General features: G+C 40.0%; 1 protein-coding gene across 1 annotated transcript in view; it reads right to left on the bottom strand.

The window, feature by feature from the left end:
* The window catches only part of itfg1 (integrin alpha FG-GAP repeat containing 1), a 130,967-nt gene that overhangs the window by 96,668 nt on the left and 9,105 nt on the right, over positions 1 to 25,194 (bottom strand). The window contains exons 7-8 of the mRNA XM_018697450.2: positions 10,465 to 10,514; positions 1,380 to 1,461 (exon numbers count right to left, since the gene is read on the bottom strand). Coding sequence (XP_018552966.1) covers positions 1,380 to 1,461; positions 10,465 to 10,514 — 132 coding nt within the window. The remainder of the gene's footprint in view (positions 1 to 1,379; positions 1,462 to 10,464; positions 10,515 to 25,194) is intronic.

Below are 25,194 nucleotides of genomic sequence, written 5' to 3'. Positions count from 1 at the left end.
TCTACAGTACGTTGCCAGATGATTTAGTATTCAGTGTCTGGTAGGAAGAATCCTATGAAAAACTCTGATTCACAGAGAGCGATGCACTGTCTGTATGGATTTGATTATTCAGAATCAATACAGCAGAAGAAATGTGTAGTCAGCATGAAGCAGCAGACGGACAATCCAAGGAAAAGAGACGCAACATGAGTGAACACTGCATTCTTTCCTTATTAGCATTAAAACTGGAGTGCGGGAGTTACATATAAATGAACGTCCATTACATTCAAGCTCTTGCCAAATGAGTTCACACAATGCTGATTATGCCTATCAACGGCAGGTACATCTCTCTGTATTTTGCATTCCCGCATTGGTGCACCAGTAGCATATCGTTGTATGTTAACCAGTAATAACTGGATTGCTGGAGCTGAGGAGAGGTGCAACCTTAGCAGCAGAGATGGAATAGGCTAGAGCAAGGAGGGGTATGGTAGACCAGCTACAATGTAGCACCTAGAGGTTCAGCACATTGTCCATCTTGACAGCTGAAGCTGAGTGAGAGAAGACTATTACTGCTCCTTCCCCCTCTCTTAAAACTAGAGTGCTATATAGTATCAGGCTGTTTATCTGAGTAGTATTTACCTTGAAAAACAATCAAAAGAAGCCACCACAACTCTCTCCCTACCCTGGCTAAGGTGGTTGCTCTGACAAGAGCAACCAGGGGCCACTTTGTGGCGAACAGGCTGCAGCCTGGAGATTAGAGAGCCAGCAGAGATTTGCTGAGGATAAATGTAAAGCTGAGCTGAACAATGAATACGACTGGCCAAGATTGTTTAAGGGGATAAGATGTTCACAAAAATCTGGCTGTATGCCGGATTGAGTGTGTGTATCAGAGTGTGTGTCTGCAACTGTCTGTGCATGTGTAAGATTAGCCTGTTTGGTAAGGGGTGAGCATGTGTGGTGTGTGTGTATGTGTGTGTGTGTGTGTGGGAAAGAAAAGTTGTGTGATGTGAGAGCTGTAGTGAAAATTCCAAAGCCAAAAAGACCAGACAGTCCTATTTGGAAGCCTTTGAAGCTACACAGCTTCAAATGCAGAGGGAGCTTAAAGGACTTAGGATAGGAATGGATCTGCCACACACACACATGCATACAGATATATGGGGCATGGCACTTTTGAATATAATCTAGCTGCTGACGTGTTCTAAGTATCTTGAGTACGTTTACACACTGACTTCCTGTGTTCTTGATTTTTTTTACATTCTGACTGTGTCCGATTACAAACCAAAATCCCAACGGTACATGCCAGTGCTAGGTTTAAAATGGATCTCTCTGTTAGTCTGTCACAATCACACACAAACACACTAGGTTTGTAAAAAATGACAGCAAATGTTTGTCATTCTCACCGAAGTCAACGAAGGAGGACTGTCCAACAAAGCTGGCTGGTGGCTCTGCTGGCATGACGTCAGCTTTGGTGAAGTTCCCGTCCTGAGAAAACGAACATTATGTAGACAGAAAAAGAGAGAAAAGAAGGGAGAGAGAGAGATTATGCAGTTTCATGAATGCTCATACATATTAGAATTATTGGACTGTGGGCTGCTGTTTTCTTCAAGAATCATGAATAAGTCAACTTCAGTTGTCACATCTAATATATAATATCATAGATCCAGAGAATCTGGTGCGAGACATAAAGATGAAGAGCAGTGGTGTAAAAACGAACACACTGGTTCTGTGCTTTTACTTTACAAGACCAAGGTTCATGGGGCCTTCAATGGACCGCAGAGAAGAAGTCGCAAAGGATGGCTTTTATGTGTCTATCTGTATGCAGTATGTGCATAAACATGAGAAGTGCATACATGTGCATGAACTTCACTATCAGGAGCTGCATATATGAATATATTATATCAGGTGCCAGAAAGCCACAGCTGAAAGGTTCTAAATAGCCCCGACATTCACAGCAGCAGTCTGTGTGGACAACACAGACTGATAACGTTTAGTGATTGTATGTACCATGTATCTTAAAATACAATTACAGATGTTACAAAGAGAGAGAGAGAGAGAGAAGGAATCATATTATCTCCTTAAACAAATTCTGCAAATGTCAAGGTTAAGTGCATGTAAATAAATTCTTTGAGAACCAGCAAATGATTTGCCTTTTGTTTACAAATTTACTTAGACAATTTGTTGAATATTAAAATCATTGTCACACAAACGGTCAAACTGCTGTGTTTGTCCAACCAACAGTTCAAAAATTTTAAAATTTTAATTTACGATATTGTCAGATGAGAAAAAGCAGCAAAAATCCTCTCATGTGAGACACTGGAAACATCTAATGTTTGACATTTTTGCTCGTAAATGGCTCAATGACGATTTTAAAGTCACAGATTTTCTCCCTTTCTTAAGTTTCTGTCAGCCAACTTATTAATTGATGAATCAAACACTCTTTTCAGCTATAACTGGTTTACTTCTTTAGTTGTCTGTTTATAAAGGCAACACACTGAGGCTGCATCACATGCAGTCGTGTTATTTGATGGTTGTAGCACACACCAGCTGAGAGAAATAATGCTGTGGCATATCCTGATACAGCCTGTCATCACAGGTTTACATGCCTCTTGATTCTGCTGGTATGTGAGCTTAGATAGAAAACAATGGGTGTCAGTGTTTTGATACAGATCAAACGCCACTGGTATGTGGTGCCCTTTACAGAGGGAAAGGGTGAAAGAAGAGGACAAGGAAAAGAATAAGACATAAGCATACAGTATTACGGGTGAAACAGAGGGTGTGTATGACATGTCTGTGTGCACATGTGTGTGCGTGTGTATATGGGAGCAGATGTGAAGTCTGTGCAGTGGGAAACTGTTGCCTGCTGTTGCCAACATTAGTGATTTATGAGAGAGAGAGAGACAGTGAGAGAGAGAAAGATAGACAGGGAGTGAGAGAGAGAGAGATACAATGATTAAGTCAGAGAGGGCAACATATACATTATGTATGGGTTACTGTTGTGCACAAGGCAATGATAGTTTGTATATACAGTACACTGTATATATAAATATATAGAGAGAGTCCAGTTATAGTACTGTATAGTATGATGAACATGAGAGGCAAAGAGGATGTGAACTGAGACAGAGAGAAATAGAGACTAAATAAAGATAAAGCAGACATCAACAGAGCTACTAAACTTTATGATTTAAAGTCAATACAAAGGAAGGCAACAAATTCATTAAATTAAATGCTTCAGTTGCATTAAATGTAACAGAAGAATAAGAATAAACTCTGAAGGAATGGGAATAAAGAAGAAGAACTATGAATATGAGACCCAATATTTAATATTGCATTTTTAATGCTGCACATCGAATGCAGGAAAAGAAATTTAATCTCAACAAATATTGCTCCTCTCATTGGAGAGATTTTCACAAAACTGTGATTCTGACATTGTAATGCAACACACTCTCACATATTATTGATTTGCTGTGTAGAGGGAAATTCCACAACAACACAGATATGAAATGTTGCCAACATCTACTACTCTTTAATGGTACAGGGAAGTCTTTGTTTTAACAAAAGTTTAATTGAACATATGACTGTAAAAAAACTGGTACATCCTAATCAGGAAACACCTTTCTTATTTTATGTAAGAAAAATGAGCTGTTCTTAGAATGGCAGCAAAATGAAATTAATTGATTTCAGTCAATCATTGCATGAAATGGCAATGCTTACTGTTTTTAGGTGGTCAAAAACCTGTTTGCATATCCTTTGTATATGAGCTCACTGGCATATAATTAGTTTGATATCAGCTGCTGGCAGTAGGTGATGTTAAACGTAATTAAATAACATTACCAAAACAGCAAAGTTGAAAAAAACAAACAAACAAAAAAACAGAATGCACCACAGCAGACAGGCACATGAGAGTGGATTTTGAGAGGAAAGTTCAGAAATGCCAGAAATGGCTGTTTAGCCTTCAGGAGGTGTTCCTCCAGACAACTGTCACAGAAAGTGCCCACTTGATCATCCTAATGGCAGCCTCATCCTCAGACTCTCCCACTCTGCCCTGGGACATTTAGATTAGGAGGCTAATGAATTGTGCTGCCAGTTTGATGGTCCAGTAGATTTATGATGGTGTAGCCCCAAGTTCTCTTTAGGTCAGTTAGTACATCAATATTTTGTCGTCTGAATGGGGGCTCTGCACCACTGCACATCCTTGACTGGAATATCACATCCTGAATATTGGTAAATATTCTTATCTAGAGCCACACAGGTTTACCAGGGAGAAAAAAACCTCTTGAAAAATAAGTGTTTTATGTTTCCATGATTAGCAAAGAAATTTGTTTGGAATAAGTAGGAGATGACTAGTTAGCATGAGCAGCTACAGCCACCATGAGTGAGCAAACAAAGGAAATGCTGGCACACATTCTAATATGTAGTTTTTAGAAACACAGTGCAAACACTTCAGTTTGGAAAGATCACACGCACACAGACAAAAACATACATACACAAAAGTGCACACGAGAGAGAGAGAAAGAGAGAGAGACATCCAGAAAACAGAATAGAATAAGAAAATAAACTTGATGAACCACTGAACTTATAAGATGAACTGCAGGATTATTACTTTGAGGCCACAATAGCTATCTTGATCTTGAAGTTTTTACACATGCACAGTAAAACCACGCCATGAGTTGCATTTAAAGATACTGTAAATGATGCAGACATTATTTTTGAATGTGATTCTTTCCAATCACAGCTTGCATAAATACTGCTGACTGTGACTGAAACCCTAAAGATCCTAATGCAGTTATTTCAGTAGTTATTTGCAGTAGATTAGTGCCACAAAAATGATTAGCAAGTAGACATGTGGACAAATCATACAAAATATTTAATAGTATTAAATGTCCCTTGATTTGTTTCGAAAAGTGCTGCTGCTACAAAACTGCAGTAAACCACAGGGTTACACAGCCTTCAAACTGAAGACTTGGTCATATAATGTCTCCTGAAAAGCTGCTGCAGAGAGCCGGAGGTGAGCAGTTTTGTTCTGTGTACAGGACAGGGTACAGGCTGTAAGTAAATTTAGTCCGATATTACATTCTGTTTCAATTATTCACAGCACACCAATCGAGTGCTTTTAGAGGTTAATTATTTGCATCATGTTTGATGCTTTGAATGCTAATGAGGCACACTGTAGGCAAATGTACATGCACTTATTTTGGTGATTTAAGTGGGCCAAGAAGTCCATCAGCCATAGATTCAAACTGGTAGTGGATACATTTGTTGTTTTAATTTGTAAAGACTTATTGGTTCTGTAAGCACTGTGTACTGAAGACACCTTGTATAAAGGGAGTGCAGCACAAACAGACACACACACACACACACACACACATACACACATATATATGTGGTGGCATACTGTGAACCCATGCGCTGAGTTAAATGTTATGCTTCTTTAAAATTATACTTTGGAATACTTGGGAGTGAAGCCTCAAAATTTCGTATACAAAAAAGGTCAAGTGAATCAAAAATTAGGAGATATATTGTATACCTCTCTGGAATGAATGTGTGTGAAATTGAACCACGCAAAAGAAAATGACACACTCTGAAGATGATCTGTTCAAAAGCAGGGAGAATCAATGCATGTCAATTAGATCAAAAGCTTCCAATCACACACACACACACACACACACACACACACACAAGTACAGAAGCACCCGCAGATGTGGCAATAGGGTCTTAACTCTCTATGTGTTGAGGGTGAGATCTTAGGCAGTGTGATTGACTGGTGCTGGTGGCTTGATTGCAAGATGTCATGATTAAAACTGTGTATGTGAGTGAGTGTGTGTGTGTGCGTGTGTGTGTGTGTGTGTGTGTGTGAGAGTGTGAGACAGTCTGAGAACAGCTGATTGATGTGTGAAGATGAAAGGATTACAGGTCTTGTTATTATTCTTCCCTTCTGTTCACATTATGCCCAACACATGTACACATGCACACACATCTCATCACCCAGTGCAGCTGAATGACATAATGCGACATTTTACAGCACAAAAAAAAAATTACAGGAGAAGGACTCTATCTATCTTGGTGAGTTTTTAACATGACTAAAAACAACCAAACAAAATGAAACAATATGGTGCAATTAATGAAACTGCTGATGGGAAAAGCGTGTATATCAAGTTTTGTGCAGCGATGCATGGTGTTTCGGGTAAACTGTTTTGTGCTGGGAACAGTGGGATTAAGCACTGGATCTACTCAAACTGCCTGTGAGACTGCAGACATGCAGGGTATTAATATTTAATATGTGACTATCATTGACAGGATAAACTTCTTTTCAAATGAAAAGATCGTAAAACCTACTGAAGCTTATCAAAGTAAGAACAAAACATATGATCCACTGTTGAAGAAAAGCTCAACTTTTTTGTGCTGAATACTAAACTGCAACAGGATGTTACATCTCATACAGAAGTACAGGCTTTTATGTGGCATAAATCACATAATATTATCGTGATGAATTCAGAGAAGAAAGAAAAGTATCAGTATCATGTTCTTTATAAAACTAGAATAAATCATCTTCAAGCAAAAACGTCTGAATTTAAGTATTTCTCTGTGCAAAATTGTGTATTTTGTTGCCCTCTATGAGGCAAGGCCTACATACACTCATGTAACCACTCTATTATGTGCATATTATGCTTTTAAGCCCAGAGGGAACATTTGTAATAGTTATGACAGTGCCAAATTAGCATGAAATGAGCTATTTTGCAGGTGGCCGTTTCATTGTTCATTGTTGTTCTCCTGTGCTAAAATAACAAAAAATATCCCAGCCCCACAGATTAGCTTCTTAAAAGTTCCCAAGGAAGCAAAATACCCAACAATTTCAAATTACACTATAAAATTCTTTTTGTTCCTCCGTGTAATTTGACCTCTTTGACCTGTATTCTTGGCAAGACTCTCACTGACATTTTCTCCTCACTGTATAGAGTATTCAATGAGTATGAATGTTTCTGTTTGCCCATCTCTGTAATACAGAGGTAAAAAGAAAGTGGGGTGATATGGAAGTGTAGATTTCTTTAAGCGAAAGACTAAAATAGAGAAAATAGAGACTGGATATCAAAAAGCTGGTGTGTTTTTGTAGCCTGCTGCAGTATATTTGTACATGTGTGTGACCAGAGGTACATGTAAGGGTGTGACTGGGAATAAAACCACTCACTAATGAACTAAATTATTATATCAGCCTTTATAGAATTGACCTTTAAAACCCCTTGGCTCTACCCTGCGACCAATGAAAACACCTCTGTTCACTCATCTCTCTGGCTTGTTGTTTTCCCCCTCTTCTGTGACCGCCTTCTCTTGTGTAATCGCAGGAAAACAGAGGAACAGGGAAGGATGGAAGGAGACTTAGGGGGAGAGAAAACAGAGAAAAGTAATTAAAACAGAGTGCGAGAGAAAGAGGAGTGTGCTGGCCTGTGACCGATAGATGCAGCTGCACTGAACCGAAGACCGCAGCGGGATTAAGAGGGGTCTAATGCTCAGAGGATGCTGGGAAATAGCTCAGTCTTGTGTGATTGTGTGTGTATATATATATATATATATATATGTATATACGTGCAAGTATGTGTGTGTCCTTCCACGGCCGTGTATTTCACTTGTCTTTGGATGAAGAGTATTTCTGAATATTCAAGTGTGTGTGGATGTGAGCACTTATTTGTGTATAATAATAATAATAAAGAGAAGAACAGAAAAGTACAGAGAATGCAGCAAGATGAAAGGAAAGAAGCTTTTTTTAATGGATTGAGGGAAAGAATGAGATGGTGTGCTGCCAGATAAACTGCCAGACGACCAGATTTTTACTGACAAGGCTAAAACTCATTCTGTCTGTAACGGAGTGCGTGTGCTCACTTTGTCTTGCTCCCAAATCCCTCGCTCCACACTCAGTTCCAACAGGATTTCAAAGCTCCACTTCACCAAACAATGAAACTTTATCAGTCAATTAGCAGTTGGAACAGTGTTCAAAATTACAAGACACACTGACTGAGATACTGACCCACTATACAAAGAGAATAACTATTAAAAGATTGAATGATAAATTAATTATAATAAATAAATGACACAAAGCATAACAAAAGAATGCTTCACACAGAGTCAGGGAGACAAATGTCCAGATCTGCTGTTGAAATTATTACATATTTTCTAGAAGGCTTGTTGTGTATGTAAGAAGATTAACTTTGTTTCCTTACACAGATAAAACAAATCTTTGATGTCAAATGACTTCCTATTTTTTCTGAGGCAAAGCACCAGACCAATTGTCATCTACATGCTAATTCCACATTTTCTATTTAGCTTCATGGCAGATAAACAAAGGCTTATGGTTTAAACAATGAGCATCCCAAGAGTGCAAAGACTGAACATTTTTTTTAGTAATAGAAAATGTTGATGACAAAAATAATTACATTTTTAGTTTGGATCTAGATACAGATCTGCATCAAGTTATACAGTCATCAGAAACATGTGTCAGTTGTTTTCTGATTAAGGTAAGTTCCATATTTTAGGACAAACTAGCAGGACACTCTGTCCTGATATCAATAATTATAGAACAAGACAGTTTAAAGCCAGGCTAGTAGCTTAAGCAAAGTGGTGCACAAAGCTAAAGACTCACAGTGATAATTACTAGACTTGATGCAAGACTGTCATTACCTTTGCAGGTAATTAGTCATAAACCGATGTATTGGATGAGCAGCAATTTTTAGCTGGAGAAAGCACTAGCTGGAGGGTCAGGGGATAAAGATTTTATAAATCATCCTCTGAAGATTATGAATGTCTGTACCAAATTTCGTGGTTATTCATCCAGCAATTGTTGATAAAAGCTAAAAATGTGCCAGAGTTTCAGTGCTACAGGAAAAGTCAGAGGATCACCAAAGTCATTACAATTTATCATCGAAGGATCTTGAATAGACACAAAATTAAATGGCAATTCATTCATTCAGATTAACAGCTTCTAGGAATCATCAAAATTTATACCAAATTTCAAGGCAATCACATAGTTGGTGAGATATTTCAGTCTGGACCAAAGTGGCATACCACTGTCTGACAGACAAATATATAAACAAATAAGTCTGGGCTTTAAAAATGTCCTCTAACCAACACAGAGATAACAAACAGGACTAAAAACACTGGTTTAAAAAGAGCTTGGAATTCCCCTGAAAATTCAAAATAATCTTTATGTTTTCCACTGGAAACTCCCCTGCTTTATCCTCTCACCTGATCAACATTCCTGCCACCTGTCACGCATCCTACTGGTCTTTGGGCATGGCAGTTTATTTGCTCTGTTTTGCTCCTGCTTGGTCTCTCTCTCTCTCCCTTTACACACATCCTGTCTCTGCCAAATCCTTCAATCTCCCTCTGTTTCTCTCTTCTTCCTTACCTCCTCCCCCTCCTTTCTCCTATCCCCCCTCTCTGTGATAAGATAGACTACTGTTCAGCTTGTGCTTCAACCTGCTGAATTTCAAATAGGCCCCTTTGACAAAAACCCAGAGCCACGGTCTCCCCCTGTCTGCTCTCCCAGAATATTAACTAGTCCTGCAGCGGTGCCAACAGTACACCCCCAAGTCCACTAAAGCCTTGCAGATCAGTTTGTTGCAGGAGATGAACAAGGCGGTGGTGGATGGGTCATCCCTTTCTGATAACTAACCTTTAAAAAAGGCAGACATAACCTTCCAACTAGTGGCCATATTATATGTCCTTAGTTAATGGCAAGCTGTGGCTGTGACCAGGTGACCAGAGACTCACTAAAGATCACCAAAGCCACTTGACTGATTCAGCTGTTGATAGATAGGATGTATAGTAGTGTTGTAGTGCTGTTGCTCTGTAGGAAGCAGGAAACAGTTCTTCAGTAAGTTGACCAAAATGCTTGCAACCCGTGGTCCAATTTCGGACCTTGACCGTTCAGTTGAGAACTAGATCATTGACAACCATCACTGCCAGTTCACCACATGACAGAGACAACATAGCTTTACGTACACACACAAACACACACAGGAAGATTCACAAACACCCATATATGTATTCTCTGCTAAATGAGTCGTTGGTTATTGAGTTTTGAGTACTTGATCAATAAAAAGTTAATGTTTTTATAATCTATTGACCATTTACCTCTTTATGGTACAGTAATACCAAATATTTGCTGGTTTCAACCTATGAAATCTGAGAAATTACCTTATGGAAATTTTGACAGTTGGTCAGAAACAGTAAGCTATTTTAAGCATCAGTAGTGTTGTTACTACTGCTAAACTTTTGTATTGTGTTTGCAATATTAGAAACTTTAGACAGGAGCAGTGTAATATGGAATACATGATTTCGATTTGTACAAAATTATGTTAACCACACACTGATCATGCTTCCTACTGTAGGAGTACAGAGGAGTGAAGTGACTCACTAATGGCTGCCCTGACGGAACTGGACGGGAAAGCTAGAGCAGCAAAACAAGAAGCAAACAAGTCCAAGGAGGCTTCCTACCTTGCTGATCCAAGTCTCGAAATTTGGGCCTTCTGTTGTCAGGAATAAATCTGGGATGGGAAAGACAGAGAGACAGAGGGAAGGGTGCAATTCATTAATCAATTATATTTCAACACAGAGCAGGGACTATTACAATAAAATACATGTAGTGAAATACTGTAGTTTAGTGGGAAACACAGCAAATGAAACTGTACAGCACAAGATCAATAAGGTTAGTCACTGCTTTAGCAGGAGAAATAATCTTTACCAGAGCCTCTGTATTCTTAATGATGTCAAAAATGGTTTTGTTAAAATATATAAAAACTTAAAAAAAAAAAAAAAAACTTCTCTGTCTTCTCTTTTTAAAATACACTTTGTTCTCTTCATTGCAATGATTTAAAAAGATCTGACACTCAGTATCATTGTTATGGAGATGAGTTGAGAGTTGGCATTATAATACCCTGTCCAAACAACATCATGCAGGGGCTACTTGTGTAATGTACTCTAACATTATCATGTTAACACTCATATAGCTTAGTTGAGGTTATATAATGGCCTTTCTTTTTATCTCTGGCACTGACAGGCAGTGTCTGTTCAATATGAAGTATGGGTGGGATTTCTAAAGAGATAGAGATGAATTGGCTTCTTAAAGCAGTAAAAGAAAAACAGGTGAGTAAAGGGGAAAAGGATAGTTGGGGGATCTCCCACAGAGAGCAACAGGATTTCACTCCTCTTTCTGGAGGCTTCACCCCCTGGTAATGCCTGTAGCTCACTCTATTGGAATCCTTTAACCTGCGGTTGTACTCATATTCCTTGCTCCTGAAGCTTAGGCTGCAGGCTGCACTTATAATGCGGTTTCTGTGTGCCTCTGTGAGAGGACGTTTGCTTTCATCACCGAGTTCTCTGGATTGTGGTTCTACTGCAGTAATTGGACATGAAATAAATATTGGCATTGATCTGCCTTAGGGCCCCGCTATACTCCACGTGCTGCCGTGCTCTGCATGGGAAAATGCACATGATAATAGAATGGAGGATGAATGGAGGGAGGAAAGGGTGGATCAATAATGACAGGAAGAATGAAGGTTGTGTGTAATGATAGATTCTTCTGTGAAATTCCTGTAAAATGTATTTAACCAGTGTTAGTACTGCAGAGGCCACTGCTGCCAGTATAACATGTTTAAAATGCTGCAGCTGAGATTCTTCTCTTAAGTGAATAAAATTATATATATATATATATATATATATATATATATATATATACATATATAATAGATAAAAATGTCACTGAATTACAATGTCAAACACTGTATTGACTGAGAAATGCATCTCTTTGAGCATACCAATTTAAACCAGCCCTCCTGTACCAGTACCCCTTGTATTCTCACGATGATCCGTGAAATGTTATCCCAGGATTCCACTGCAGTCATCCCCACAACTCAGGAAAAACTCAGAGCGGAGGAGTTTTCTCTGAGAAAGCTCTACTCTCCAGGAACAACATGCCAGATCTTGTAAGAGTGCTAGAGAAAGGTATCAATTTTAAATCTAGGTTTTAAAGAACATGCCTTTCATGCTTTGCACATCCTGTCTAAAGTCTGCATTTGTACTTCCCACTCCAGTATGTCCTTCTGATGAACATTATGAGTATGATATAGTGAACCTGTCCTCCCTCTCAGTACTTTTCAATCAATTTATTTTGGTTTCCAATTTATTACACTGTTACCAGATACAGGCTCCATTGTACATAATTTTGTGGTTTAATTAAGAGCTACTGTTATAATTAGAATATCATATATAAATTATTATATTTGTACAAATGTAATTTGAGGCTCTGGGCCTTTGTGTTTACTCACAGGAACTGGATAAATAAACCCAAGTACAGCTGCTGGGTAATTTGTATAAATAAGGTTGTAAATTTTCTTCTTTGTTCCTACCATCTCCAACCCCCAACCCCTCACACTCATCTAAAATAATATTTAAGACTCAAGTACAAAATTAAACTACTTTTAAGATACTTAACAGTTGGACTAAAACTTTTAATTTTTAAAACTTTGTGGACTTGCAGACATGTTGCCCACACAGATCATTTTACAAATGCAAAGAAGATAACAAATGCATGCATAGATTATGCATATGTGCACACAAACTCAAACACACAAACACTACAGGATACATTAAGTAATCTGAACGCTGTGTGTGTGTGCTTGCCTGTGTTACTGTGTGTGCTTGTAGTCACACCGGGTGGTGTGTTGATGAGCTTGGTTTAATCAGCCAATCAGGCCTCTTAGACAGAATCCAGCCGTGATTGGCTGATTAGGTGCGATGGCGGTGTGTCAGTGAGAGACGCATGGGGTAGACAGGGGAGCAGAGAGATGCACAGAGAGATCTTCATCTTGTAAACACTTAACATTCTCACTGTGGGGACACTTCCTCTCTTCACCCCTCATCTTCACCACTTGCTTCATTTATTTTTTTATTTATTTATTTTTTTAAAGTTCACTACTGCCAAACTCTAATTTCTCTTCTTCTAAATGCCAGTCCAATTTGAAATGGCTCCGCTGTTTCCTTCGGTTTGATTCTCACCACTGTTAGGCAATGTATTGCGGGTGTAAACCCATGAATTTAAAGTAGAAAAGGCCCTTGAGTAGCACATTAAACTTCAACCTGCTTTCTCCTTGGACACTGTAAGACCCATGACCTTGCACTCGGATCTGTCTTGTGAGGGAGTGCTGTTTAGCAGTGTGTCAAGGGAAATGTGCACGCACAGAAAAGCTGGTTCCCTTCGGTAAACTAAGCAATAAGGTAATTTTAATGTGATTCTTCTGGCATTATCCTCTTCAGTACATTGTCCTTCTCCACTCACCCCTCCCTTCCTCAGGGTTCCTGCCAGAAAGTAGTCTACACAGTCTCATAAAGTGCTGCTAGCTAGCAATATAAACCTAACTGCTTCCACCATCACTCACTTTAACACAGTTTTACTGTTCCAGTGACTTTTACTGGGTCGCCAAGGGCCTTTTAGGGACTCATTCAAGTTAAAAGTGATATTATAAAGAGGAACAAACCATAGCAGAGTGGAATCAAACTGAACAAGAACAGAGCAGATCCTAAATGAAAGTCCTTTGTGTAATTAAGTAGTTAATTTCTATCACCCTGCTTCACCCTGGTTTAAATTTAGTTTCAAATTAGTATCCTCACCTCAGCAAAACACACGATTTCACTCGTATTTATAGTTTATTGTTTAAGGTTCTTCTGGGTATTTTATGAACATATATATTCAACTATTTTTGTTGAATGTGTGAATTCATTGTCCTTGATAATTTACTGATACTTTAGGTGATGTTATCATCAGTATTTTCAGGTTTGTTTCTGTCAGTTTGGCAGGATTTGTGACTCTCATCAGTCTGAGCTGCCATTGCTAGGATGAAGAAGTTAAAGGTTTCTTTCATTAAAACAGTACACCACAAAATCCATCTGAACTCACCTAGCATTTGAAAGTTAAGTAATTACAAACTGTTGAATAACCTGTCAGGTGTCTACAAAGCGCAGTCTTTAGAAACTACCACTGTGGGCTTGGAGGTGCAGCCTGTTGGCATCATAGAGGGTAAGTCTGTTAAAGTCTGTTTACAGGTCATGGAGTGCTACTGCATATGTGGCCCCAAAGGGAGCTGCGTGAAGTCCGATAAACTGCCTCAAGCGATGCAGGAATGTTTGGAGTTAAAGACTGCAAATGTGAAAATAAATCAAATCTGGGAATGCCAAGTTAGAGACAGTGAGGTTACCAGCCCATTCCTCATCTCTGCTTGAGATTGAAGGTTACATTAACTGCTACTAGCATACCACACCTGAATCTCTGACTGATATAATGTCGATGGAACTCATTCCATCCATGTTTTGACAGACAACACGAAAAGCCCATGATAATGAGAATAGTGCCGTGATGAACCAATCATGTGGCTGGAAGAGAGTTACAGGCAGACAGAGACAGAGTGTAGGAGTAGCAGCTGGCAGCAGCACGTGCTAATGTTTGGGCTACTGCAGCTGTGTGCACCAGTACGTCACGAGTGGGGAGTGAGATAAAAGAGGAAGCGATGACAGAAAATGTAAACAATACCTCGAGCGACCGCGTCCACTTTCTCCAGTGCCATGCCTTACAACAAAAAAAATTGACCTTATGATATCTTCACATCTCATTTAGCAGTAAAAAGGAACCTTTAAGCTTGACAGAAATAGTGATTTGATTTATACTGTGATATATATCAATATTGATATGTAAAAAATAACTGTGAAGATTTTGTTTCCATATCACCCAGCCCTAATTGTGGGTGCCAGGTTTTGACAGGGAGGAGAATCTCTGTTTCTGCTGCATCATTTTTTTTAAATCTTCTTTTTATTGGCAATCATAAGTCTGATAGTGTTATAAAAGTGCAACGCTAAATTGCGTACTGCGAATTGAGTATTCTGTCAAGGTAATTTTGCCTTAGAGCACATCTGGCTAGGTGCAACAGCATCCCATAAGTAGCTTCATGGACTTTTTCTTACTGATCAGCTATCATATTTTGTGACCACACTTTACCAAAGAGGTGCTCCAACTGAGCAACTCAGGTCACCCAGTCCCCAAGCAGAGACTGTCCACACTCACAATCTCCTGCTGAAACAGAAGGCTAAATCTTTCTCCACTTTCCCATCTTGCAACAAATCTACAGTGTTAAACAATGACAGGACTGTCAGCAAGTCACAGGGACTGCAAAAGCAAAAGTAACACATACAGGCTTTTTGTTAAGAGGTGATTGTGGGGTCACAAGGCAAAATCAAGCAGGCACTGTGGCTGTCCCAGTGTCATAACGAGCCAACAGTAATCCTGTTAGACCTGTATGATTGGCACTGACCAACACGACCATCAAAGCCAGCTAATCCCATAAATCCACAGATCAGTAGAAAAAGACGAGCAGGAACGAAGCTGTAATATTGCGAACTGACAGCATGGCTTAAAAACAGGCATCATAGGCCTGATTATTTCTCCCAAAATATTCCTTTGACATGATTTCATTTGCATAATTTTTGCGCTAGATCCACACTGCCATCAGTTCAAAAAGCTGCAAGCAGCCTCTCGACAAGAATTACAAAATTTCAGCAAAAGCAGTGCCATTTTAGGTTTATTTCCTTGGCCACCACTGTGAATTGGATTTGAATTTCAAATAGTATTGATTTGGAAAACCTGTTAACACAATGTCCTCATACAAAAAGATTTTTAAGACTTACTTTTATTTTTTTTCCTTTTTTGTTCCTATTCTAATTTACTGCAAAAAATCTTAGCAGAAGATAAAAAGTATCTTTTGATTGCTTACTTTAACTGTGTTTTGACAAGTGTCTACACAGAAGACAGCTGCTTTTAAAAATTAACTTGGTGATGTCTGTTATGCTGCTACCATTCATTCCACAAAATCACATAAGTGATTGAAGAATCACATAATTCAAGAACACATACGCACTGTGTCTGAGCATGGAAATACAGAACTGGTATACAGTATGACGATATCTAGCTTGTGCTACTTTGTGCAGCCATTATATTTGTTCCGAATGCTGTGTCATACTTTGAATTTTATTCATCACCTTTAGGTTAACAAGTACTCTACAGTAACCCACACCTAAAAAGACTCAACAACACCACCGATCCTGCCCTCTACATTATGAGTGTATGCACATATTCAAAGGATAAGCTAATAGAGCTGTCATACTGCACCACTAGGGAAAGATGCATACATAATTGAGGTATATAAATGTGTTTATGTGTGGGAGGGTGGGGTTGCATAACAGCAACAGGGATTCGGAGCTCTAAGTGGTATGTCATGTCGCCGGGTAATTAAAGACATGCTAACTGTGAAGGCTAGAGCAGCAGGTACGTTAGGCATCGAAAAACACGTGGCAGAGGGAGACTGAGAGAAGGAAAGCAAATGATACCAGATGCTAAGGCCATCCAATTTTCAAGGTGCATCTGAATACATAAAACAGGCTTACAAAACAAATCACTACAGAGCAAAAGCATGCTAATCCTTTAATTGCAAGAGAGGCAATCTATAATCACTTGATTACTTTTTTCTGCGTTCCTCCGCTCTGACACACACTCTCAGATTTATCTGTTTTGTTAAATTGTCTCTACCCTACCAATGACACTTCAAAAAGCACACAGTCACACCCACATGAACAAGTACATGATGAACAGCCTGCATAAACACACAAACGCCCACCCTGACACTGCATGGCTGATTTCAGCACATTATTGAAATATCTACATGTGCATCTGCATGTGAAGTTCTTTGTCATCAGGTTGTGATCCAGACAATCATCTACAATCAGCCAGTCCTTTCACACTAACACAATAATTGCAAGTGTGACTGCTGCTAATAACAGGGTTTTAAGAGCAACAACTGCCACAGCTCAAGTACATTAAAACAAACAGCACAACAAGGTAAAGTGCAGCACAGACCAGCATTGCTGCAGAACTGGGGAGTTACTGTAGGGTCTCTGTGCTGGCTTGATTGTCTGTGTTTATCTTGTTATGCAGGACCAAAATATCGAGCAATGGCGTGGCCACCGGCCCTGGTTATTTTCATTTTGATTGGCTTACCATACTGATGCTTGTTTTTATTCAGTATGTTCATGGCAGCATCGTATTGATCTCTGATGATGTCATTTGGACAGATCATGAACACTGTGGGCAAAGGGCACGCAGACCCTCACAGATTGAAGATGACAAATTTATGTCACACTGACCTTGTGGCACATGATGCAGAACCACGAGCTGAGCTTAAGAGACCTAAAACAGTGCAGTTTCCAGTTTTGTTTTTTCAGAAGACATGCTTTGATGTGTGACTCTCCAACATCTTCTAATATCACCTACTTAACAGTCAAAGATCATTATAAATCCATGAAATGGTCATTGTAAATGTAATTTATGTTGTCTGTACAGACATGCGTCTGTTGTGCTAACTTCTAGAACTCAGATTATCATTAGCACTCCGTCTGTCTAATTCTGTCTGACATTTGATGAGACATTTGAGTCTGCTATAACAACGTATGTACAACCTGCTAATAAATCATGTGTAATCCTGCTTTACTTCACTAGCTACCTTGACTCCATATAGATGCACACTGTATTTTCAGTGACATTTTAAAACTTGTTTGGACTCTACCAGCACCATGTGGAAGAAATCTTTTCAGTTATACAGAGGTAAATTGACTTACCTCTAGTACCTCTAGGCACTGAGGGCATCTAATGTAATATAAAACATTAGAGCTCAACATGTAGAGCATTTCCCACAAACCCATTCCAATCAACTGCTGGAACATAATTTAGATGCTCATAGGCGAGCATGAAAGAAAGACAGACGTCACCATCAAGTTATTTCACCAAGTCACCTCACAAGACTGGAGTCCCTCTGTGTTCCCTCTATTCATTCACAAAAAGGGGAAAAGTCCTGCGGAAACTTATTTTTTCCTCACTTATTCTTCCATACTATCACATGCGATGTCTGTTTGGGATCTTCAATTTGGAACGCAAACTGGACTTGCAATAGATCAGTCTAGTAAATGTAAGCTGGCACTTCCTAATTAAAAAAGTGAAGTAAAGAGAGTTAATCCAAGTTGATACTCAGGTTTAGACAGCTTTGGAGAGGGGGAGGGAGAAGAGAAGAGAAGAGAAGAGAAGAGAAGAGAAGAGAAGAGAAGAGAAGCAGAGCGTGGGGAGATGAGCGGTCCTTGAGTTATTCATAGCCTCTCCATCAGATTTGTTAAGGGGATTGGAAGCAATTTAAAGGCCTCCGCTGACTGTTTGACTCGAGCAGCATTATGTCTCTCTATTCCATTATGTTGAGCCGCAGTGTGGGGATAAAGACCAGGCTTCCTATTAGCCTCTGTATAAACAGATAGGGTGATGCTAGGCGGGTGCTAAGCCTCGGCAGAGGAGGAGAACTCTGACATTGAGGAGAATAGACAGCAGCAGGCGAGAGCCTATACTATCTCCTTGCTTTGTCTCACTATCACCTTCCCTCTATCTTTTCCTCTCTGCACACATGCCCCCTTATCTGCCGTACTCTGTAGCCCAGGACAGTAGCATCGTCGCTATGGATCAAGAGGTGCCGTGACTCAGAAGCACAGAGCTGAGCACAGTCACAGATCTGTACCTCAGTACAAATGGATGAGCACATTAAGGGCACAATTTGTGACCCAACAAAAGGGCAGCCACAATACCAAAAATTTAAACCATAGCAGCGGCAAAACCTGCCAGACAGGCTAATAGAATAAGATAAGAATCTGTTAGATTTGTCAGTACAGAAGAAAATAGGACCTACAGTATATCTTCATATATGTTCTGTTGACAGACACTCACAGTCCACAGGTACATGAGAATGTACCTCACATCTAAATGGTCAAAACAATGATGGATATGGCCTTTTAACAGCAGAATGAAGTCCCTACCTGATTCATTTTCTCAGTAGAAATGTGAACAACCATGAGCAATGTTCTTAAAATGGGACACATTCACTTTTTCTTTCACGATGTTAAATGGATAATTTTACTAAAACTGGTGTTTTTACCTCACGGTAGTCATTTACTGACTGAAAATTCCTATCTGCCACAGTGCTCTGTTCTTTTCATAAAAAAAAACATTATTAAGGAATAATAATTTTGTAAACCCAAACTGTCTAAAAGAGCAGAACAATGAGGATACAAGAAAAGGGAGAGAGATGGCATGTAGAGTTGTAGCTAATTACTCTACTGTTCAACCTAGTTCCCTTTACTCTCATGCTTGCCACTATAGACACGTGCAAGTACACAGACATATGCTGAACACACCATGCCATACTGTAACCCACCCACACTATCCTTTCCTGACCTTTTCCTTCAACTACAAGCCTCATCGCTGTTCACCAAAATGAGCAGTCATTTTACTGCCGTGTCATTTTTACAGATTGTGCTTGCAAGCTTCCAATTAGCAGCTTATTAAAAGAGCTGGAAGAGCTGGTGTGCTTTTATGGAGCTGCCATGGCTTGTTTGGGCAGCACTGACTCACATGAAAATTCAGGTCTATACATATATATATATATATGTGTGTGTGTGTGTGTGTGTGTATGTATATGTATATATATGTATGTATGAGATAGTAAGAGAGAGAGAATATTTTCTGAATATTAATATTTTCTGAAGCCACTGTACATGCTCGACAGTTTCTGTAGTGGCTGTATGGTGGCATTAGAGTGAAGACAGCTCTGAAGATGAGCGAGGACGTAACTGCAGGTGAGGAAAACCACGATTATTGATTCAGCTATGCTGGATGGTGCTGGGACTATATAATGGAAATGGATGAGTGCACGACTCCCTTTCATAACTGAACCTGTCTCTCTTCTTTGCTTCTCTGTTGTCCATCCCTTCACCTGCTTACTTGCCCTGTCATACAACAGTTAGTGCAGCCAAGCTTAAGTGAGGATCTCTCAGACCTTTCAGTCTCTTGTCCAGACAGACAAAAGCAGAATTCTGGTTAATTCTGCATACCTTGAAGAGGCAAACAGTAAATATAATCTCTCCTCCTCCTTTCTAAACCGCTGTTGTAGTTTTTCGCTGTTCTGCATAACCTGTACAGCAGTGAGCTGAACAGCCCTTGATTCATGCAAATTTTGCAAATCCAACCAGCAGTGTCATGGATATCAGACATAACATACAGGTGAACTAACTAACAATGTATCTAAACTGTAAACTGTCTATTCATTTTGAGCATGGCAGAACATGTTGGCATTCATTACTTAGACTGAGGATGAGAAAAACTGATGAGGTAGACTTAGTGACTCATTAAAATATCAAAAATCCTTGTTTTCCCTAAAACCCTCTTCTGCCAGCTTCTCCTTCTCACTTCAATATCCAGTCCCTGTGCATTCTTTCTTTAGTCTAGAAAGGCAATCTGAGGCCAACAACAACAGTAAGAGCAGCGGCAGTATTACATCCCCATCTTTGTACCTGTAAAAGGCCTTGCAGCAGCAGCAGCAGCGGTGGTTCATCCAGGCTGCAGTGCAGAGTGGATCTGACAGCCAGCACCGTGGCTGCAGCATTAATGTCTGATATGGTGTGTGTGTTTGTGCATGTGTACTGTCACCTCACTCATCATCACCACGCTCCAAGCCATTAAGGTTGTGTGTGTGTGTGTGTTGGTAGGGCAACATGGACAAAAGTGAAGTGAAATTTTGGCCAAAAAAAAAAGTTGAAGTGCAGCATAAGAGGATGAGGACAGAGCAGGAGAGAGGAAGAGAGGAACCAACAGAGGGGAAAGAGAAAGAGAGGTAGAGAGACACTGTGATAAAGTGATCGAAAGAAAGAGAGAGACAGACAGAGCTGATACTCTCTTTTCCTCATGTCTTTAATGCCCCTGAGCAGGTTATTTGTTAGCCTGTTACTCAGCAAACAAGCTGTGACTCCTATCCCCCATTGGCTGTCAAAGAGACGCACATGCACATACATACAAATGCACAAACACATGCACACGTGCAGACACACAGTTGTGGGCACTATTCCCTCAGGGTTGCTGGGGAGATGGGCTCGAGGAAGGCCTTCCATGCCAGCTGATCTCATTGCTCTGTTTGTGTGGGTTGGAGGACAAATGTCCACTTTGTGTGTGCTTGAGTTGTTGTGTGCGTGATGGAGTTTGAATGAGGCTGACAGTAATGAGGCTAAATGAGAAGGATGAAAGCACGAGGTGCGCGTGTCTGTGCTCGCTTGTTGCTTGTTGTTGTTTGTGTATATATCTGTCCATAGCCCTGCTATTAGCCATCCTGCAGCCTATCAGTCAAGCCCTTTGCGTTCGTCTGTTTGCATCGATTTGTTCCCTCCATCTCTAACCCTCGGACTGATCCATGCCTCAGCTGGACAGAGGGAGGGCCTTTGGCATTATGAAGGAAATGTCACAGCCGTCACCATTGAAACAGATACTTTGCCTCCAACAGTCAGTGGGGGGTTGCCTCACTCACAGCAAGGAGAGAGAGAGACGCAAGGCAATAAGATTAGTCTGAAAATATGCAGACCTTCAAGTCCAATCTGTTTATATCTGCTGCCTGTCTCAATACTAGAAAAACAAAAATTACATACAGTGTGCAAACTGATACAGGCTGGGCACTCAGTTACATAATTTGACCTAAACTTCTGGTCTCCCAAACAAGAATAAAAACTTCCAATGATCACACCAGCTAATACAAAAAAGATACAAAAATAAAATGATCTGTATAAAAGGCACAGAGTTTTGACCTGCTCATGCAGTTAGAAATACAGTCTGTAATGTCCCTTCCCAGATACTTAGACTGTAAGAGACCCTCAGCAGACTTTAAATAGTTTTACGCTTTGTGCAATACTTGGCTACACAGCCGTGAACAATGCTGCCAAGGAGAATATACTCTTTAAAAGACACTTGAGAACAACCTTTTCTTACAACAGACAATGTGTCGGAGAAGAATGTTCTTTCTACAGCACTTTTCAAAACAGTTACAAAGTACTTCAGCAGACAAATGGAAGTTTAAAAAGCCAAATATTATAAGTCACAACTAAATAAGAAAAACTATGTATCTATCTGACTTGCAACAGGGATACATGGAATATGTATTTCATGAATGTAGTGTGCTACAGCATCTGAACAGGAGACTATCAAGCCTGCATCATGACCTTGTATTACAGCATGACAGCCAGTGGTCCCCCTGCAGCCTTTGGAAAAAAGAACCCATATTGCCAGCATCTGCTGTAGGTCTCTTGTACCTGCTGGCGAGACTGCCCTGTGCAGACCTCTACATAAAACTATGTTTTAAGATAAGACTTAAAATATGATACTGATTGTGTGGGGCTGGGATGGTCATCCGATAACTGTGGAGCCCTGACAGCTAAAGCCTGGTCACCTTTAGCCTTTTACTCTAATACAGGAATAGCTGGGAGGTGTCTGCCTGAAGACCTCAGCCTATGAAGAGCAAAAGTTCACAAGGAGTCAGCAGAGAAGAAAAAGAACTAGAGACCAGTCCATGCAAAGTTTAAAAGTAATCAGTAAACCATTTACACAGTTATAAAATAAAACCAGCCAATGACAAGATACTACTGTAGCGTTCTCAAGAGTCAGATATAGGTCAATATAGAGCAGTGAGGAAAATTTCAAAATAACGCATTTCTAATGTGTGTATTGCTGCAAATTAGTATTCAGTATCCTTCACATGGACTGGACAAGCTCTTCAGCTTGTTTCTTAAAATTTACAGTGAAACACACAATGTCAAAGTGTCCCTGTCAGAGGTGTGGGACAAACGGGGTTGTGTGGGGCTGGAGCCAAATTTTCGCTGGCCACCTCCATTGATATGTGGCCCTGTCCCTCTGCTAGCAAGGAACCAGCGGACTGTGAAACGAGCTTTTCCAAACTTGCCCAAAGCTCACAGAGACGATTTACTATAGTGTCGAAAGAAGGAGCAGAAGAAAACCTTTAAAAAATATATTTGTACTGCTACCTTGTTGGCTGAGAGAGAACAGTCGGGGTAAGCTGTGCCATCACATACACTTCACTTGTTAATGCAGTGAAATATGACAGTCAATTTTTTCCCCTCAGTTAAAATGTCTGACAGAGGCTGAGAGGGTTGAAAGATTCTCTTCAAAGATGCTTTTCTTTTTCAGAGATTTTTTTCCCAGAGGCTACAACATGGCTGGCTTGGTAACTTTGTCACAACACTTTCAATAAAGAATGAATGCTGTCTGTCACTGTCATGGAAACCACACTGGTTTATATGAATCTACACACTTAATACCACAACCACACACATACACACACACACCTGAACCAGTGCATACTGGTTACACACTGTTGCTAGCTGCACACTCACCACCCTCCCTCATATAACCATCACTTACATGTGACACAAACACAAACACACACACACACACACACACACACACACACACACACACACACACAAATGCTGAGATAAAATGCAGAATCCAGGCCAGGAACAAAGTGAAAAGCTCTGCAGAATAAATCCGTCTCTAAGCCAATATGTAGCCCTACTCCACACTGAGTGACTTCCACCCTGATCTATCAAAACGGCTCATTCACAAACATAGCAAAACACACCAGCAGAGAATGGAGCAATGCTATTCCCGGAGGAAATAATCTCCTAAAACCATTACAGGGAACAACGTAGGTGCAGTAGCTATGGGGAGGATTATGGCCAAACCCTCTCATACACACACATACACACACTTTCCATCTTATTTGCTCATAACACTTTCTTTATGCTGCACATGTGCATGTGTGTAAATAGAAACTGCTCACGAAACTACTATAACAAGCATAGGAAAGCTCATTCCATGGACTGGAACGAAGTGTGTGTGTGTTTGTGTGTGTGTGTGCACATATGCAGCACGTGCATTAGCGGAGAGTGCCAACATCGAGAGCAATATGCGTCGTATTAACATTGAAAACACTGATATGTCTATGTATGTCTATTTGTGAAACTAATTACATTTACCGGCACATTAGATATTAAGATTGTTATGAAAATACACATGGCTGAAATAAGAGTTGTTATTTTTGTCTTTAGTAAACATGAAAAAAATGGCATGTGCTGGTGTAATCCAGGTGAAATCCAACCATGAACCTTAACTAGCCCATCTTCTCACACTGTTTGATTCATCGCATATTCTGTTCCTCTTAGTCTGTGAGTAAAAGTAAACAATTCCATATCAAGACTACAGCTACAGCCGTGCTTGTGGCTCTGTGAAGCTGGAGTTATGTACAGCAGCGATTTGAGGTAAATGCTAATGTCAGCATACCAACATGCTCTCAATGAAAGATGTTGATGTTTAATAGGTACAGTATAATGTCTTCCATCCTTTGTACCAAATTTGCTACAGACCATCTCCTAGATGATAAGATATTGTACTGGATATGTGAAAATTTGAACCTACTGGTGATGACAATCATCCTCTGGATATCAGAGAATATCTGCACCAAATTTTATGGCAATCAATCTATCTATCCATCCATTATCTATACCACTTGTCCTTAGGGGTGGCAGGGGGGCTGGAGCCAATCTGGGTACATCCCGGACAGATTGCCAGTCTATGGCAGGGCCAACGCATATAGACAAACAACCATTCACACTGACATTCACACCTACAGGCAATTTATTTTCATCATTTAACCTGTATGTCTTTGAACGGTGAGAGGAAGCCAGAGTACAAGGAGAGAACCCACGCAGGCACAGGGAGAACACACAAACTCCACACAGAAAAGCCCTGGGTGAACCCAGAACCTTCTTGCTGTGAGGCGACAGTGCTAACCACTGCAGCACTGTGCCGCCCACAATCAGTCCAGTAAGTGCCAAAATATTTCACTAAAACCCAAAAACATCAACATCAGCAGATCACTGAAGTCAGTAAGCATCATCCAATGAGGCCATGAATGTCAAAGTTCAATGGGAATCCATCCAATAGTTGTTGTATCTGGACCAAATATTCATGGTGGACTGACAGATTGACCAACTGACCATAGAGTCACACTGTTAGCACATCTAAAAACATGTATTATTTATACATTAACGAGTATGTGATTTTCCTCTAGACATTTTGGGACAGAACACGGTGAGATTGTATAACCTCAGGCTACGGTCACAGTACTACTGCGTATCAGAGAGGAAATGCTCTGGCTCATTTATTCCTATTATTAATTTATCTGCAAAAACACCCGTGCT

This window comes from Lates calcarifer, linkage group LG2 (genome assembly GCF_001640805.2).
Source record: "Lates calcarifer isolate ASB-BC8 linkage group LG2, TLL_Latcal_v3, whole genome shotgun sequence".
In the NCBI taxonomy this organism is placed as follows: domain Eukaryota; kingdom Metazoa; phylum Chordata; class Actinopteri; family Centropomidae; genus Lates; species Lates calcarifer.
This window is presented reverse-complemented; position numbering and strand designations above follow the sequence as displayed.